This window comes from Drosophila ficusphila, unplaced genomic scaffold, assembly GCF_018152265.1.
Source record: "Drosophila ficusphila isolate 14025-0441.05 unplaced genomic scaffold, ASM1815226v1 contig_791, whole genome shotgun sequence".
Taxonomy (NCBI): domain Eukaryota; kingdom Metazoa; phylum Arthropoda; class Insecta; order Diptera; family Drosophilidae; genus Drosophila; species Drosophila ficusphila.
In genome coordinates this window covers 7,834,552-7,850,473 of record NW_025064737.1, presented here as the reverse complement: position 1 = coordinate 7,850,473, position 15,922 = coordinate 7,834,552, and the positions used below count along the sequence as shown (strand labels likewise).

Here is a 15,922-nt window from a genome sequence, read left to right as displayed (position 1 = left end):
GGGTTTTTTGTTTGGAGTTGGTTTTTGGAGTAGAAGTTTTGTTTGGTTGGACAAAATTTGGTGATTTGATTTACATATATACACATACAACACACAACGAAATGGCGTGGAAAAGATACAGATAGAGATAGAGAGAGAGAGAGACAGATAGATACGAGTAGTATATAGTACAATGTACAACAGGATTTTCACGGGACAGGAGGACATCAGTTTCGGGCACACTCTCCAGATTTTCAGATCACATGCATGTGGATGCCATGCACCGGCAAACACAAAGGATCGGGTTCAACGGGGAGGGAATTCAGGAGTCTATCACTGGATTTCTATCTCTTGAAGTAGAGGTTCCCTTTCTGTCTTCATTTGCAGGTGCAACTAACTAAAAGCTGGCACTATTCTATGCAAGGCTTATCTACTAAGATTCCATTTAGAATAGATATACTTTGGAGATACCTTTTGGAGGGTTACAGTTCGAGTTCTCCAAAAAAAAGTTTTTTAGGTTCTATGGTTAAGGAATATCTAACCTTTCGGAACTCGCACTGTTTTTCAGGCTCGGAGATTAAATTGTACAAAATATTTACTCTGTTTGTAATGTATAAAATTTGAATATCATGTTTTAATTGTCTTTTTAGAAGGGAACTGGAATATGATACCAGTGGAGTTGGTTACAAGTAGGATTCTCTCCGTAATAAAACTTAATGGTTTATAAATAATTGGAAGTACCATTGAAGTCAAAGTAGTTGACGCCTTTGTAGTATCTATATTTTTTTTGTTATACTTATATTTGTTTTTGTAAAAGTTGTGTTTTTATCAATTTACTTCTTAATTTTAAAATAAAAACTTTTTAGGTATGCACAAGGACAATTGCTTCTTGGCTTTCAAGCACTTTTTTGCACAAGGAATTTAAAAATGGTTTAAATGAAACGTTTTAACTCCAAAAGGACAATTGACCAAAAAAACAGGGCGAGCTCCGAAGGGTCGGAAGAAGGTCGTCCTAGGAGAGACACCTAATCCAGGCACGAACTGGCACAGTCTACACACCAACCGGACTACCGGACTACCGCTACTCACTTGCTGAACTGGTGGAGACGCGGCCCATGGGAATGTAGCTCCGACTGTCGCTGTTCTCCTGCGAGAAGTTGATGACGTTCACGTCGTAGGTCACCACGGAGGCCTGTCGCTTTCGCACAGTCTGGATGCCATCGTAGCCGGCTAGTATGCTGCAGCGTCCTTGGCGCCCAGCCCCACCCACGCCCAGTCCGCCGGAAACACTCACGTCCGCATCGCCGGCGCTATCTTTGCGCTTGAACAGCGGCGACGTGACATCCCGGTGCTCATCGCCGCCACATCCTTCGACCGGCGATAGCGTGGAGTCGAGTATGATCTCCGGCTTGGGCGATATGTTCGTCGGCGGCTGCTGGACTGGATTGGGCTGGGGCACTGGCACGGGCATGGGCAGCGTGGTCACCACGTCCAGGGAAACGGTGGAGGCATCACTGGGCGTGTAACCAGGTCCGGCGGCATGCGGCGGCGGCGACAGGAAGTACACATTGATGGACGCCGACTGCGGATTCGAGCCGCTGGAGGAATCCATGCCAGCTCCTCCTCCTCCTCCTACTCCTACTCCATTCGCCACGGAAATCGAAGGTGGAGCTGGGGTGTTCGGTGGGGACATCAGGTAGTTGGCGCACACCTGGTCACTTAGCGTACTCAACCTCTGTGGAGCTCCAGCGGGACGACCGAGTGGGAAGCTGAGCGATCGAAAGATCTCGGCCAGCTCCGAACTGCTGGCGATGAGCAGGCCACTCGGCTCCGGCAGCTCCGGTGGCGAAAGTGAGGGAGGTGGTGTGGAAGGATGCTGGGGCGACTCCCCAAAGCAATCGGCCAACTGGGCCAACTCGTCCTCGCTGCGAATCCGCGCCTCTGGCGGGGTCTTCACCTCACTGAAGTCAATCAGCTGGACGCCATCGCTGAACTGCTGGATCACACTGGCTCCGCTTTGTTCACTCAGCACATTGATGTCCAGCAGGATATCCGGTTTGTTGGGTGTGGAATCGGTGTCGCTGTGCTGCCGCTGGCGTCGCTCAAGTTTGCGTTCCTTGCCGCCGCCGCATCCGTTGTAGCTGTGCGATAGCTTCCGATTCCTGGAGCGCCGGAAGAAGCTAGATCCCTCGGAGTTGGCCTGGTGGCGCTTCTTCTCCAGCGCAAAGCACTCGGTGCTCGAACGCTTCGTCTTGGCCAGGAGCGAAAGGATATTGAAGCCCTTCTCCTTTCCCGGAAGCGGTTGATCGGGCAGTGCTCTGGATTCACTGATGGTGCGCAGGAATTCCGAATCGCTGGAGGCGAATGCCTTTCTCCCACAGGCAGCTGCTCCTGCCTTCAACCGGATGAAGTCCGTTTCGCTGAGGGCGGCGTACTTGCCGCCACCTGGACCACTAATGATGGTGCCCCCAGTCTGCCGCTTGAAGTACAGATAGTTATCCTCGATCAGACGCTTCAGCTCCTTGTTGTCCTCGGCCAAGGGAAGATGGGTGTCGTACAGGTCGTTGCCCTCGCTCTCGTCGCTGTTGAGACCAAACACCCGGTAAGCAGTGGATTCCGGTTCGGGTTCACTGTTCCCACTGCCGCTGGTCAAGCTGAGCTGCTGCTGCGGTCCATTAGGATGAGAATCATCCTTGTCCAGCTCCTTGGGAGGCATCGCCACCTTGCCCTCCGTCCAGATCTGCGGATTGAACACTGGCGCCGGTGGCTGCAATTGGTTGTGGGAAGTCGGCTGCTGCTGGAGCGCCATCATCGAGGGCGCACTGTCCGTGTGGGTGACCTTCTCGTACCGCTCCTGCTCCAAGTCGCGCAGATCTATGCTGCTCCTGCTAAGACGACGTGGTGGTGGCGACGGCACTCGCAGTTCATCGCACTCATCTCTGTCGTCGTCCTCGTCGGTGGCCGGTTGCAGCATGTCCTGTGGGTGTGGCAAAAAAAAAGAAGCAAACAAACACACTCACACAAATGACAGGGAGTCATGTTGGCGCATCAATTACGCAGAGCCACAAGGAATAAAAAACTCTGCAGTAGAGTGCTTCCCCTAGCTTCTAATCTAATCGCTCCACTTCCTTCTGTACAGAATATGGAAAATGGAAAAAGAGCTTTGGTGCTGGATGTCAGTGCTGCCATCGTGGGTTTCTGCATTTCGTGTTGCTTAAAGTCTTTGATTTGAATGTTTTTGCCTCATATTTAATCCTTTTTATTTTCCTTGCCTTAAGTTTAAAGATTTTTACATACATAAGTGTCCATAGGAGTTCTTCTTTATTAAGTTTTTATATGGCAAAACAAATTAAACATTTTAAATATTTGAGTGCAGGATTAAGAAGAAATAAGTGGTTTATAGTTTGTATAGTTTTTGCCAGCAGAATTATTTGGACATAAATCACAAGTAAACATATTAGGATTAGTTGTGTTGGCTAATGTTTACTTACAAGGGAAAGATCTTTGATATACTTGCCATACATTATATTGTAATTAAATATTGTTGGTAAAATATTTTCGGAACTAATTTAACATTTTAAAATTAATTTTTATACTTTCGAATATTTCATTGAATTAGTACAACAAAATCTTTTTATTTGGTATTAACCATTAAACTGTTATTAATTATGTAGACTTATTGCAAAAAATGTAGAGGTGATTTGCATTCTCCCACAGACAGCACTGATTTCCTTCAATAAACTAGGACCGCCACCCCCCGAAACTCACCTCCAAGTTGCTCAGAGCACTCTGCGTCTCCTCCCTGGCCGATGCCACATTGAGATCGCAGTCGCTGGGATGCAGATAGCTCAGGTTGGTGGGCTGCTGGGCGTGGCCCATGTGGACGCTGTTCAGCAGGATGTTGGAGCTGGTCCGACTGAGGGCCTTGCGCTGCCGAATGGCCTCCCTGGAAAACCGCAGAGAGCAGAGAACAGATAGCAGATAGCAGAGAACAGAGACCAGCAATTAAGCAGGCCATCAACTTCGGAAAGGGAAGGGGGAAACTCACTTAAAGATGCGCCAGTACATCACGAGCATCACAATGCCGGGGATCCAGAAGCTAACCGAGCTGGAGATGAGGGCGTAGGCCTTGTTGACCACAAATGAGCACTGGTCCGGATGCAGGGACACCTCCCGCAGGTGCTCCTCCGTGGTGTACCAGCCGAGGAAGATGGGCGTGAAGGATATGAGGGCGGGCAGGATCCAAACGTTGGCCAGCATGAAGCACACCGTTTTGTGTGTCATATTCAATGGATACTCCAGAGGACGCACGATGGCGTAGTATCTGTTAAACAGGCGGTGAAAAGGGAGGGGTTTGGCGTCTTTATTAATGGAAATGAATTGCGGACAGGGCTCCTCCACTCGGGCACCAGGTGGCTTTCATCCAACCATCCACCCTTCCTTTTAGCACAGTAATTGATTATCGCTCTTTGGCTGGCTGGTAAATTGTGATTCGGTACTCTGCTTGTCCCGCCAAAGAACCGATTTATTAAACTATCAAAAAGCTGTTGCACTTGGTCTCTGGTTAAATGCTTTGAAAGTGAATTACTTTTGCATAATACAAGTATTAAAACATTTTTAATAAAAAGCATGGTTTTTGATGGAAATTTTGTCAATTATTATCTTTATCCTTTTAGCGTTAAAAACAAATATTAAAGACTAAACTATTTTAATTTAACACAATATAGTCATTGTTTTGAAAACTAATTTAAAAAGATATCATTAACATGAATAACAGAATATTTATGTATAAATATTTGGACTTTATCAAAACTTTTTTCTTCGTTTTTAAGATTTCATGAATTTATTAATAATTCTGGCAATGGCATCGATTAATCAGAGTCGAATAATATTCAAATATTGGATTTTTATTTGTAAATTTGCTTAATAAAATTGGAGGTGTTAAATGGCTTTAATATAAATGGTATAATAATAATTATTCAACAAAAAGTACATACTGCATTCTTTTTGTACTATTTAGTAGAAAAGAAAAAGACTATATGTTGTGATGACTGGTCGATTTTATCCGAAAATGACGGATTTATTAGTTTAGCTAAATTCCCTCAGGGGCCGTCATTAATTTTCTAATTTCGATTGGTCAGGTTGTGTGTTTCCTTTGTTTTTCGGCATGTTTCGTGGACATCGAAAGGTGAGCGAAACACGAATTAATTAAGGCAGACAAAAGGACCTCGCCCAGTGTCCATTGACCATCCTTGGCAACCATTGTTGTTGTTGGTCAAGCGGAGAATCGCAGCTGTTGGAGCTTCACAACCAGGGATATGGCGCCAATTAACGGCTTGACAGAATCGGAGGATGGGAACGGAGGAGGATTTAGGGTGGGCTATATAGAAAACGCCCACTGCCCACACTTCAGCCAGCTGCAAATCATTTGGGCCGCATTCATCATACGGGCGGGGCCTAATGTTTGCTTTTGATGTGCGCGCCTTTCGCAGTAATTAATTGTTTCTTCTTGGCAATGCGCCGGATTTTCGGGTATTGAAAGTGATTCGGCCGCCAGGCATCTGGGCAAGATTAATGGTTTTCGGTCGATTTAAATGGGTGAGCCGCCGTCGGTTGAGCCGGCAATTGAGTTTAAACCGCTTAATATAGCGATGCGGCGACACAAATGGGCACTCACCTGTCCACCGATATGCAGCAGAGATGCAGGATGCTCGCCGTGGAAAAGTAAACATCCAGGCTGTTGTACACGTTGCACATGAACGGTCCGAACATCCACTTGCCGCCGGATAGCTCCACGGAGGCGTTGAATGTCATCGCGCAGAGGGCCACCAGCATGTCGGCCATCGCCAGCGACACAACAAAGTAATTGGTTATCACCCTGTGAACGAAACAAAGGCCGTTGGAATTTGTGAGTGTCCTGCGTTCTGGGTGCGATTTGCCCGGCTTTCCGATTCCTAAAACCCCCACACACTCGTCGTCACGCGGCAACCACGACAAAACGAATGGCATATGGCATGCATCATCATGTGTGGCAAGTCCGGTGGTTTTTCCCTTTGACTCTGGCTATGACTTTGGCTTTCCTTCTCTTCCGCCGGCTAAACACTGCGATACTCCACAACTCCACAACTGCACTACTGCTTAACATTTCCATTTCCGGCCTGTAGGTCACCGGTATGCAGCAATTTCCTCGGCTGTCATAAGTCATTCGACTCACTAGGCAGCTGCCACCTTCAGCTGGAAGTCACTGCCACGGGGAGTTATTATCTTGTCTTCGGGGCAAATTTTGCATAATGGGAAAAGGGTTTATGCTAAGTTGGGAGTAGCACTGTTATGATGGAAATATATTTTGTTATAGGGTTTGCTTTATTTTTAAGCACCAGAAATGTTAATTACAATTTATTGCGTTAGTCTTTTTTCTAGTCTGCTTTGCTGCCAATTAAATTTTTTTAGTAATCCACAAAGCAAAAAAAAAATCTCGATTTTTATTTAACCTTTTTTCCTATAAATTTAATATAATATATTAAATCCTGACCTTTTGTTTAGTGCAAATTCAATGTGATGCAAAAATATACTTAAATTATCATCTATTCAAGATAAAAAAAAATATTGTTATGGAAACCAGCATCTATTCAAAATGAAAAAAATCTATTATTGTTATGGAAACATTTAAAAAAGTGATAGAAAAACTTTATAATAAATGATTAGAGAGGTGCCATTTACGATGCACACATGTGCATATAAAAGTTGGTTCCTTCAACTAATTCAGCTTGTGAACGAAATCGTAAACAGAGTAAATGATTAATTATTTTAATGCTCCTTATATCTCCTGCTCTTAAGTACAGCTCCATTTTAAAAGATTTCTAATGCGATTCTGCATTGCGTTCACCAGTTGCGTTCTTTAATAAGGTTGTAAACGATAATCTGAGCACTTAAAGCTGCTTTAGGGGCATAATAAAGTCTTTAATCAACGTCTTTCCTCTGCTGCAGAAGGCATAAACGTTGCGTAACATTAACTGTCTGCTGTGGGCGTAGATATGAAAGAGGGCGTGGCAGTCGGCAAAAGGGATTCCAGACCTGCGCTCAATGGTATGCTACACTTATTTGCAGTGGACTCCAGGGCGTCCTGCCATCGCAACGCTTGTGTGTCGCATTTAACTTCGTTTTTTGCTTTATTATTCCACTTGTCGCTCATTTAAATTACATTTATTACGCTGGCAGAAAAGGATTCACCCACGAAACCCTCCCTTCCCCCAGATTCCCCAAACAATTTGCATTGTCCTGCGATCCCTGCAGCAATGACCCTCAATTAAAGCCGGGTTAAAAAGGTGGCAACAACAACAACAACAGTAAATGGCAAACAAGGACTTACCGTAGCTTTCGATTGCGCTGCACCGAAATGATGACCAACGCATTCCCTAGAACGGCGGCCAGGATAATTGACGAGAAGATGAACCCTTTGAGTAACAGCAGCGAAAAGTCCAGCCAGCTCTCCTCCAGCTCTTCGGGATTCTCCGCCAACAAGTCGCTGGCATTGGCAGTTATGTTTGGGCCAACGGTTGCGAGTAACTCGAACGACGACTCCGAGGACGAGAAGGACGAAAAGGAGCCCGACGAGGTGGCTGTTAATGACAGCGAAGTCAACGAGGCATCAACAAATTGCGAAGTTATGGGCAAACTGGTCGTTGCAACCGTTGCCGTTGTGGAAATGTGGCCGGTTAATGTTGCACGTTGCAGGTTGCTGGTTGAAGTTGATATTGCTGTTGCTGTTGCTGTTGTAGTGCCACCTGCAGCGAGTGCTGCAATCGATTTGCTCAGCCTGCTAGTTGCTGTTGCTGCCGTTTCTGCTGTTGAATTTGCCAATGCGGCTGTTATGGGCAATGTCATTGTCGTGGCCAAAAGGTCAGCCCCGTTAACCCCTGACATCTCTTCAGTTTCGCAGCCCGATTGAATCGCAGCTCATTTAAGTTGCTTCGCCAGTGCTTTTTCGCTGTCCTCGTGGTTTAACTTTTCCTCGGTTGCTGTGCGTAATTTAAAACGCGAGTAATTGCAATCTGCATTGCAAACAAGGCCGTCGAAGTTCGCAGTCATCATCCTGGTTGCCCTGTGTTTCGAGTGTTTGCTCAAAGCTGCCACCGGGATCCACTCCATTTCCCAATCCTTCACAGCTCCCCTCTTCCTTCGCTCTTCCCTCGCTTGGATCCCCACTCGCTGGAGCCTGTTGGCAGTGGCAGAAAGTCGGGACTTGCGATTCGATTCGGCACTCGAGCGCGCAACAGTCGACGACGGCGACACGGAAACTGCAAATGAATAAATAAATTATTTATGAAATAATCGCAGAGCGTGAGTCTGTGAAAACTGCATGGAATTGGCACAATGTGACTGGGAAACTGGGAAACTGGGAACTGTTGCCGCTGGGGAGTTTTTATATGCATATACAAAATTCAAGAGTCCATAAACCCCAACGCCCATATTGATTTGCTGAAGAAATACGAGTACAAAAGCGAATTCTCCCTTAAAAACCCCCGAGCAATGTGAGATGTCCGTCCGTTCGGACGCCACTTCAACCTTCCTTCCTCCAGCACATTAAAATAACAAAAATGTATATATTGCGTATACGCAGTGTGAGCTCTTGGCATGCAGCTCTGCATTTCTATATTCCCAGCGGCGGTCCTGTCATCTGCTGACACTTGTGGGAAAATGTTATATAGACAAGTTGTTGCTTTAAATGCGAGATTAAAGCGTGATTATCTTCGCAGCGAGTGGCAAAGTTTTTATAGTGGCCAACGCCTCGCTGAAAAAGGGGAAAACTCTCTGGGAAATTCTTGATCCTCTGCTTTGGTTATGACTGAAACAAAGGACTTAAGACTGCTCAAAATCTGGGGTAATCTGCGGGTTTATATTATTTCGCCACTTTTGAGACTTCATTTGGCCGTTGGAAATCTAGCACATCATTGGGGGAAAAACTAAAAACGAGATTTCGCTTTAGCTGGCACATTGAATTGAAGCTGAATCGTCCTTGGCACTCACATAAATCGCTGGCTACAAGTTTTTATTCCACTTGTGTGGCAGAGTGGTTGCATCCCATTCCACCCCATCCTTCAGAGTTTAGATTTCAATATTTTTAAGGATTTATATATTTACTGGTAACCTTGCAAAGATGATTGCATCGCATCTCCTTGTGATGTCCTTGAGCTGTCGATTCAACTTGATTACTTAGTTTAATTCAAGACCATCAGGTCAACTCTCCACTCTCAAGATTGGCAAGTAAATGTTTTAATGCCCGGCTTTTGGCAGGATAAAGACCACATCAGTGCTTTCGATGCGAACGGGCTTATAAATTTCACAAGCCATTATTTATTGGTCGCCTGACTGCCTAAGTCCTTTGGCCCACTCACACTCTATTTGGCTTAATTATTGCCAGCGCGGAAAGTTTACAAAGCCGCCGGCCTTCCGGCACTTGGGTTCCGCCTGAGCACAAACGTCAACAGAGCCGGATCCGTGGATCCATGGAACCGTGGAGCCGTGGGTCAGCGGAAAGTGCGCCGGGCTCTCCTGCCCACACAGGACTCCTCAAAGTGGGCGGGGTGCAAAGTGCAAACTTCAAAGCGCCGCGCGCACAGGACACGACTAATTCAATTAAATCCCTTCGCCATCCCAGCAAGTTGAGCCTGCCGAAGGACACGAGGTTTACATGGGTGGAGAGGACATTAGCTGCCACCCCATTGGAGGACTTAACTCCTCAGGAGCATTAGCGAGCTGATAAAGCGAGCAAGAGCAAATAATTGATCCGCTGGCAAATTCGAATGGCAAACAACGAAGCAAGCAACTTATTGAATCTGCCCCTGGCTTCGGAATTCTCCTGACCAACTGGTAATTGAACAACTAAATTAGTGGCTTTCCAATTGACAGTTGAAAAAAGAAAACAGATATAAAAAGTGTAAATGGGAGAGATGGAAAATGAGTTCCATTTAGCATAGCTTCAATTAGTGACTATTGTAAATGGTTTGAAACAACATTTCTCATCTCAGCCAATGTTTTTTCAGTGGAATGTAGAGAATGAATACGGGGAATTAAAAAATTGTATATGTTTTTACAAAATTTGTAATATTATTCATTTTTATTTATTCCTTCAAACAACATTTGTGTGGAAGGAAAGAAACTTTTTTGATTTTCTTTCAAACCAAAAATTTTAAATAAAAATAACATCATGTGTATAAACAAACTCCGTGAATTTTTTGTAAACGAAATGGAAGAATGCTCTAGGGTTTAATATATGAACTATGTTAAAGTGCGTAAAAAATATTTGATATGCGACGAAAAAAGAAATTATTTCTTGTATAAAATGTAGTACCAAAAGTGCTGGTTAACTGCAATTTCTATTTCGATATTTGCTTGTTAGCTTTTTTTTTTTGATAAAAGCTGTGGGTGAAAATGAAATATCAGATCCGAAACAAGCTTTATTTTCCACCTGCAGTTGGCCATCCAATTAGTTCCCCCCCATAATCTGCTGATAAATTGCAGTGAAACTGCTGTGCAAGGTAATCCCTCAGTTTTAGTTTTGTCAAATTACATTTTTCGCAACTTTATGGTTGTTGATTTTTTTTTCAAGGATACTTTTTCAGCAGTTGGCAAATAGATAAATCCTTCAGAGTGTTGCCTGCGAAAAGAGGTCGTCCCACATTGAGTTACTAAATAAATAAATGCCAGCTGGGGGTCGTCAGGTCGGGTTCGTCCGGGTCATGTTTGTGTAAATTAGTGGCACAAATAAACACTCGTCCAGCAGCAGCAGCAGCTGCAACAGATGCACGGACCTTGGGTCCAGAAAAAACACTCGATTGATGGATTGTTGATGTCTGAAAAAGAGTGAGGAACCCTCCGAGTTTAGTTAATTGAAAATCCTGGTGATTTGCAGCCTGCCTTTATTGAAACCCGACCAAGTGTGCGAAGCTTTTGTACATCTTCCGGAGCGAATACGGAATTTGATTAGACAGCCTTGCTGTTGACCCATTCCGTTGAGTTGACAGTCGACAAACGGTGGAGTTGGATTGCGAATCTGCCAAATCAGATTTTAAATGCCTGCTGACAGGCGGCAGTGGAAGTTGGAAGCTGAAGCCTCTTGTCAGCTCAGGTGTGCCAGCTGTTTGCCCAGCAAATTGAACCTAATGCGGCTCACGGCTGGCATTTAAATAAGCCACCAGCGGAGCAGGAACCCAAGCCTTTCCCCCATCCGCAAACGGAGACCCAAGTCGAGATACATTGCGACGACAACTGTCAACATTTAAATAAGATTGATCGATTGGCAGCGTCAACGGCATTGACATTGCCTCTTCTTCGTGGGTGTTGGCTTTGATTTTGGTGTTGGTATTGGTGTTGGCCTTAATGCTCCCGCCTTTTGGGGCGTGACGGACTTTACACGCGCTTTGATTTCCATTAAACAGGATGCCCATGGTTCTGCTCTGGTGCACAGTGAAAAAGCTTACAAGGATCTTCGGAATGTTTCAAATCCTTCATCAAGTAAACTTAGTTTCTTACTCAAAATACAATAGAAGATGTACTTGATAGTGTGACAATAAAAGCTTCTCAAATGAATTGAATTAACCGATTAATGTTAATCACTACCAATATTTTAAAACATTAACCATTGGCCTAATTAACATGACCAAAGAGCTAAACCGCATGAATATAAAACTCACAAAGATAATTGCATTAACTCATCTGTGTATTTTGAACACAGAATTAAATGTGCATTTATTATACTTCTGACCACTTTGCCAATGTTTTTTAAAAACGTAGCTTCTGGCATTAAAACGATAAGTCACGTATCGGAATGAAAGCATTTAATGATTTTATTAAGCCAGCGTAATAAAACATTTCATGGCTTATCGATAAATATTACAGAAACCAGTTATTTAAAATACCTTCAGGCTCTTGTGACACCTCGTTTGTGGATGTTAAGAGATTAATTATGAGTTAAATGTTTTTAAAATGCCAAGCTGATATGATGGAAAACCAAGTGATATTTTCTGTGCAATTTTTTCGGCAACTGTAGCCTGTTCAATTGGTGTCCCAATCAGAATCCCATTGGCCGAGGCCCGATTTACAGTCGCTGGGTGTGCGACAAATTGGTGGCGCTTCCGTTTGGGATTTGCCGCTTGATTCGCCTGATTCGCCTGATCCGCTTGTTTACGCTGACCAGCGGGCAGCCTTCTGTCGGCATTAGAGTGCATAACAAATCACTTAGCGCCCGTCCATCTGGGATCTAATCACCCTCGCACGGGGGGCCTTTCGCATTTGGCTATAAAACTTGCGATTCGCTACGCAGCCGGTATCAGATTATCCAGCGACCCAGAGCGGTTCAAAGTGCTCCCGACTAGAGTTGAACCACAGGTCCTGCGCTTCCGGAGTGTCCTGTCCTGTCCTGGGAGGCCACTCGCTCGCAAACGGCTGAAAACACCGAACACCGAACAGTTATGTGTGGCCCCAGTTATTGCACACTGCTGCTAATCGCGGCTTCCTGCTACGTCCTCGTGGTTTGCAGCCAGGCGAAGTCCTTGCAGGTGAGTCTAATGTATCCTGGAACACCAAATAAGGTGGAGGGGGTGAGTGGGTGGCAAGCAAACAAGCCCCACTTAATTAGTGTTATTTGCCCCGGCACAAGTTCGCCAGCTTAGCGCGATAATTTTCGACGGCTGCCGGCGTTCTTGTATTTTTGCAACGGAAATTTTTGGGCGAAAAGTTTGCTTTCTTTTTTTTTGGTTGCCATGTGTCTGCTGCGTTTTGTGGCAGCTTCATTTCCCCTCTGTCAACAGCATTTGCGATGCTAGCAATTAGGTTGCAGATGGTGCAAGTTTTTTCCCTCCACAACGAAATCGATTCGCATCCAATTAACATTTTCGTTGCGTTGACAGCTACAGTGCATACACGTAATATCCACCACCAATTAAAATTACTTGATCTCCGGGTGATGCAGAGTGGTTTAGGGAAACCCAACGGGCTTCATTTAAGCACAAGGCCATATTTGCTTGATATCTTATTACATCACAGCTCAAAGCATTTTGCACCTTTAGTGCTAAAATTAGTTTGCCAAGATTAAAATAAAGTGTTTGCCAAGAGTTCATATTGAATAGTAACTTAGAATCACAGATAATCATTGGCCTTCCAAACCGGCAAATATTAATAACAAAACTTATATCAAAAGATGCCTGTTAAATTTATCAAAGCCAGCAATGTTCAATTGAGTTATTATTGAAAAAAAATGTTTATTAAATACAAGTTTAGATTTGAGTTATTTATTTAAAAGACTTTTTTTTAATTAAATAAATAAAAAATTAAATTTAGGCATGTAAATGCTTGTCAAACAATTAAAAAAATAACTTTTTTGTATATATGAGGGTTCTTAAAATTAAACGCTTTTGTTTTCCGTGTTACTTAAAAGGCTTTGCCAAATGAGGGTTCAATATCAAGTATACGCCCCACACACCCACCCGTATAGCGTTTTAGTGTGCGTTTATGGGCAAAGTGCGATTTACAAGCCGATTTCAGGTGTTGGCATTTCAATCTACATTGAGTTGTCTAATCAAGCGGCAGAGGATGCCTGCCTGGCTGTAAATTGAAACAATAAAGTGCTTGACTCGCACATTCGCAGACACCCACAATCGGGTTTTGGTTAGAAAGCTGACAGTGTGTGTGTGTGTAAGGGTGTACATGTGTGTGTAAGGGGCACGTACGAGTATGAGCATAAATAGGCGGCATAAAAATAACTTAACACGTGTCGACAGTTTGGCAGCCCGAAAACCCGCATACTCCAAAAAAAACCGAAAAAAACAACATAAAAAGCAGCCTCCGAGGAAATATCTCAAATATTTGGCTCCTTTTTTCATGCCTCGCGTGCGTCGCTTTTTTGTGCTTTGCTTTGTGGCACTTTATTTGTGCAGGGCACGAGCAAACTGGATTTGGCAAATCACATCAGTGCAGGAGGCTCTGCCAGAGGATCATCATCATCATCGCAATCTCCTTCAGCGGCGGCGGCGGCGGCGATGATGAGTGAAGCCCGCCAGAAACGCGCCATGGGCGAATACAAAGAGCTGACTGACATCATTGACGAGCTGGAGGAGAATAGTCTGGCCCAGAAGGCGAGTGCCACCATTCCGGTGGCCGGAATGCTGCCGCCGGGTCAGGAATTTGATTTGGACAGCATGCCGCCACTGACCTACTACCTGCTGCTCCAAAAGCTGCGACAACGTAAGTCTTCGCGTGGCACACGCTGCGTATACGCAACGTCTGGCTTTGGAGATGGAAGCGTGCTGAAATGTGAACGGAGCATCTGGAGTCCTTCTAATCGGATCCCGAATCACGTTCGCCTTCACGCCACCATCTCCATTACTTCCGCATTTTTTATCCATAAGCTTTTCCGCTTTGTTTTTGCAGAGAGAAAAACTTAATGTGAAGAACTTGTCGTCATTTATTATGCACGACGTTTCCGTTTTTAATATATTATGTGGTGATTTATTATTCATAAGTCATAGAGCCAAGAAGACAAGATTTTTATTGCTTGGGTGATTCTCTATTTCGTATTTTCAGTTGATGTTTTTAAAATACTTTATTGCTTAGTTAAAATGACAATGCATACTCCGTGTTTAGTGAAATATTCTAGCTCCAAATATTAATCAATTAAAACAACAAATGTTTTTTATTAATTATACAAATTAAAATGGAAATTTCTGTGTATTTTATATTGTGTTATTGTTTTCAAAAGTTAACTTGCTTAATATATATTTTTATCTTAAAAACAATTAACAAACTTTCTTTACATTGTGTATGTAGTATTTAGTTTTTATTATGGTTTTAAATATAGCTTGCGAATTTTTTTTTTTTGGTTATTGATTTATTACTTCTGTTGAATTGTACATTTGCTACCAATGTGTGTAGTTTTCCTTTTTGTATGTAAATACTTTTTTCGTGATCCCAATACAGTTCTAATCAACAAATAATATTTTTAAGAACTTCTTCGCTTCACATCCTAACCAATTTTCGGACGCAATTTTGCAGTGCAGAGCAGCGGCGAGCCCGCTTATCGCGTGCGGACGCCACGCCTTGGCCGCAGCATTGACTTTCAGCGGCTCTTGGACGGAGGAGAGGGGGCAGCGGTGGGGATGGCGGGGAGCGAGGAGGCCACCGGCGGGCAGTTCATGCAGCGCATGATAAAGAAATCGGTGCCGTTCAAGCCACGCCTGGGCAAACGTGCTCAAGTGTGCGGTGGCGATTGAGTCACGACAAGGACGCGAGGACATGCCACACGGAACCACGGAATAACGGAACCAGGGGAACCACGGAACCGGACGGAGGACGACGACGATACCAGGACAAGGTTGAGGCCAGGCAACTGGCCCTCGAGCTAACTTAACTCTTAACTTAATGGCCAGCTGAATTCGACGCAACGCAAAAATAATCCACATATGCATAGTGAATGACTAGTTACCAGCGCTATAACCCTTTTTTGAGAGGAACTAATGATGTGTATATATAGTACATGTATTTATTATTTATTTGAATAAATTGCAGCCCCCAAAAGTTTTGTTTGTCCCGCCATCGCCATGCGACGAATTTGCATCCCAAATGAGCCCCGAATTAAATAAACATGGCATTTTAATTTACGAGTCCATCGACAGTGACCCCTCGCTTTTGCTAAGGTCATATTTTTACAAAATACTAGTATTATGTTCAAATTTCCATGTTGACTCAATGAAAATTTCATAACCAGCAATAGGGCGTGCAAATTGGAAAAGTGCGGTGAGTTTTGCAACCGTTTCCACAAAATCACGCATTGCAGTTCGCATTTTGCAGTTGGCCTCATGTGTGCGTTGTGGCTGATAAAATATCTCATTTCCAACCAGCCCCCTTGAAATCCATTCCCACACTTTTGGCCAACCAAAAGCTGTCGGCT

At 44.1% G+C, this 15,922-nt stretch overlaps 2 protein-coding genes across 11 annotated transcripts in view; one reads left to right on the top strand and one right to left on the bottom strand.

The window, feature by feature from the left end:
- LOC108087998 (octopamine receptor beta-3R) overlaps positions 1–15,922 on the bottom strand; it is a 42,306-nt gene that overhangs the window by 4,803 nt on the left and 21,581 nt on the right. For all 10 annotated transcript variants that reach the window (XM_017185610.2, XM_017185609.2, XM_043209227.1 and 7 more), the window contains 5 exons: positions 7,349–8,276; positions 5,657–5,857; positions 4,028–4,303; positions 3,748–3,925; positions 1,069–2,956 (listed from right to left, as the gene is read on the bottom strand). In XM_017185610.2, the coding sequence (XP_017041099.1) occupies positions 1,069–2,956; positions 3,748–3,925; positions 4,028–4,303; positions 5,657–5,857; positions 7,349–7,902 (3,097 nt within the window). In that variant the 5' untranslated portion in view covers positions 7,903–8,276. The remainder of the gene's footprint in view (positions 1–1,068; positions 2,957–3,747; positions 3,926–4,027; positions 4,304–5,656; positions 5,858–7,348; positions 8,277–15,922) is intronic.
- On the top strand, positions 12,330–15,550 carry LOC108087999 (protein hugin). Its single transcript, XM_017185611.2, has 3 exons — positions 12,330–12,536; positions 13,914–14,220; positions 15,028–15,550. Exons 1-3 carry the CDS (start codon positions 12,450–12,452, stop codon positions 15,243–15,245), a joined length of 612 nt encoding a protein of 203 aa, XP_017041100.1. The 5' UTR covers positions 12,330–12,449; the 3' UTR covers positions 15,246–15,550.

Bases quoted from the DNA above. Each gene is read 5' to 3' on its own strand.
- LOC108087999 (XM_017185611.2), top strand. From the start codon at position 12,450: ATGTGTGGCCCCAGTTATTGCACACTGCTGCTAATCGCGGCTTCCTGC. The intron at 12,537-13,913 runs GTGAGTCTAATG...TTATTTGTGCAG, and splicing joins GCCAGGCGAAGTCCTTGCAG to GGCACGAGCAAACTGGATTT. The intron at 14,221-15,027 runs GTAAGTCTTCGC...GCAATTTTGCAG, and splicing joins GCTCCAAAAGCTGCGACAAC to TGCAGAGCAGCGGCGAGCCC.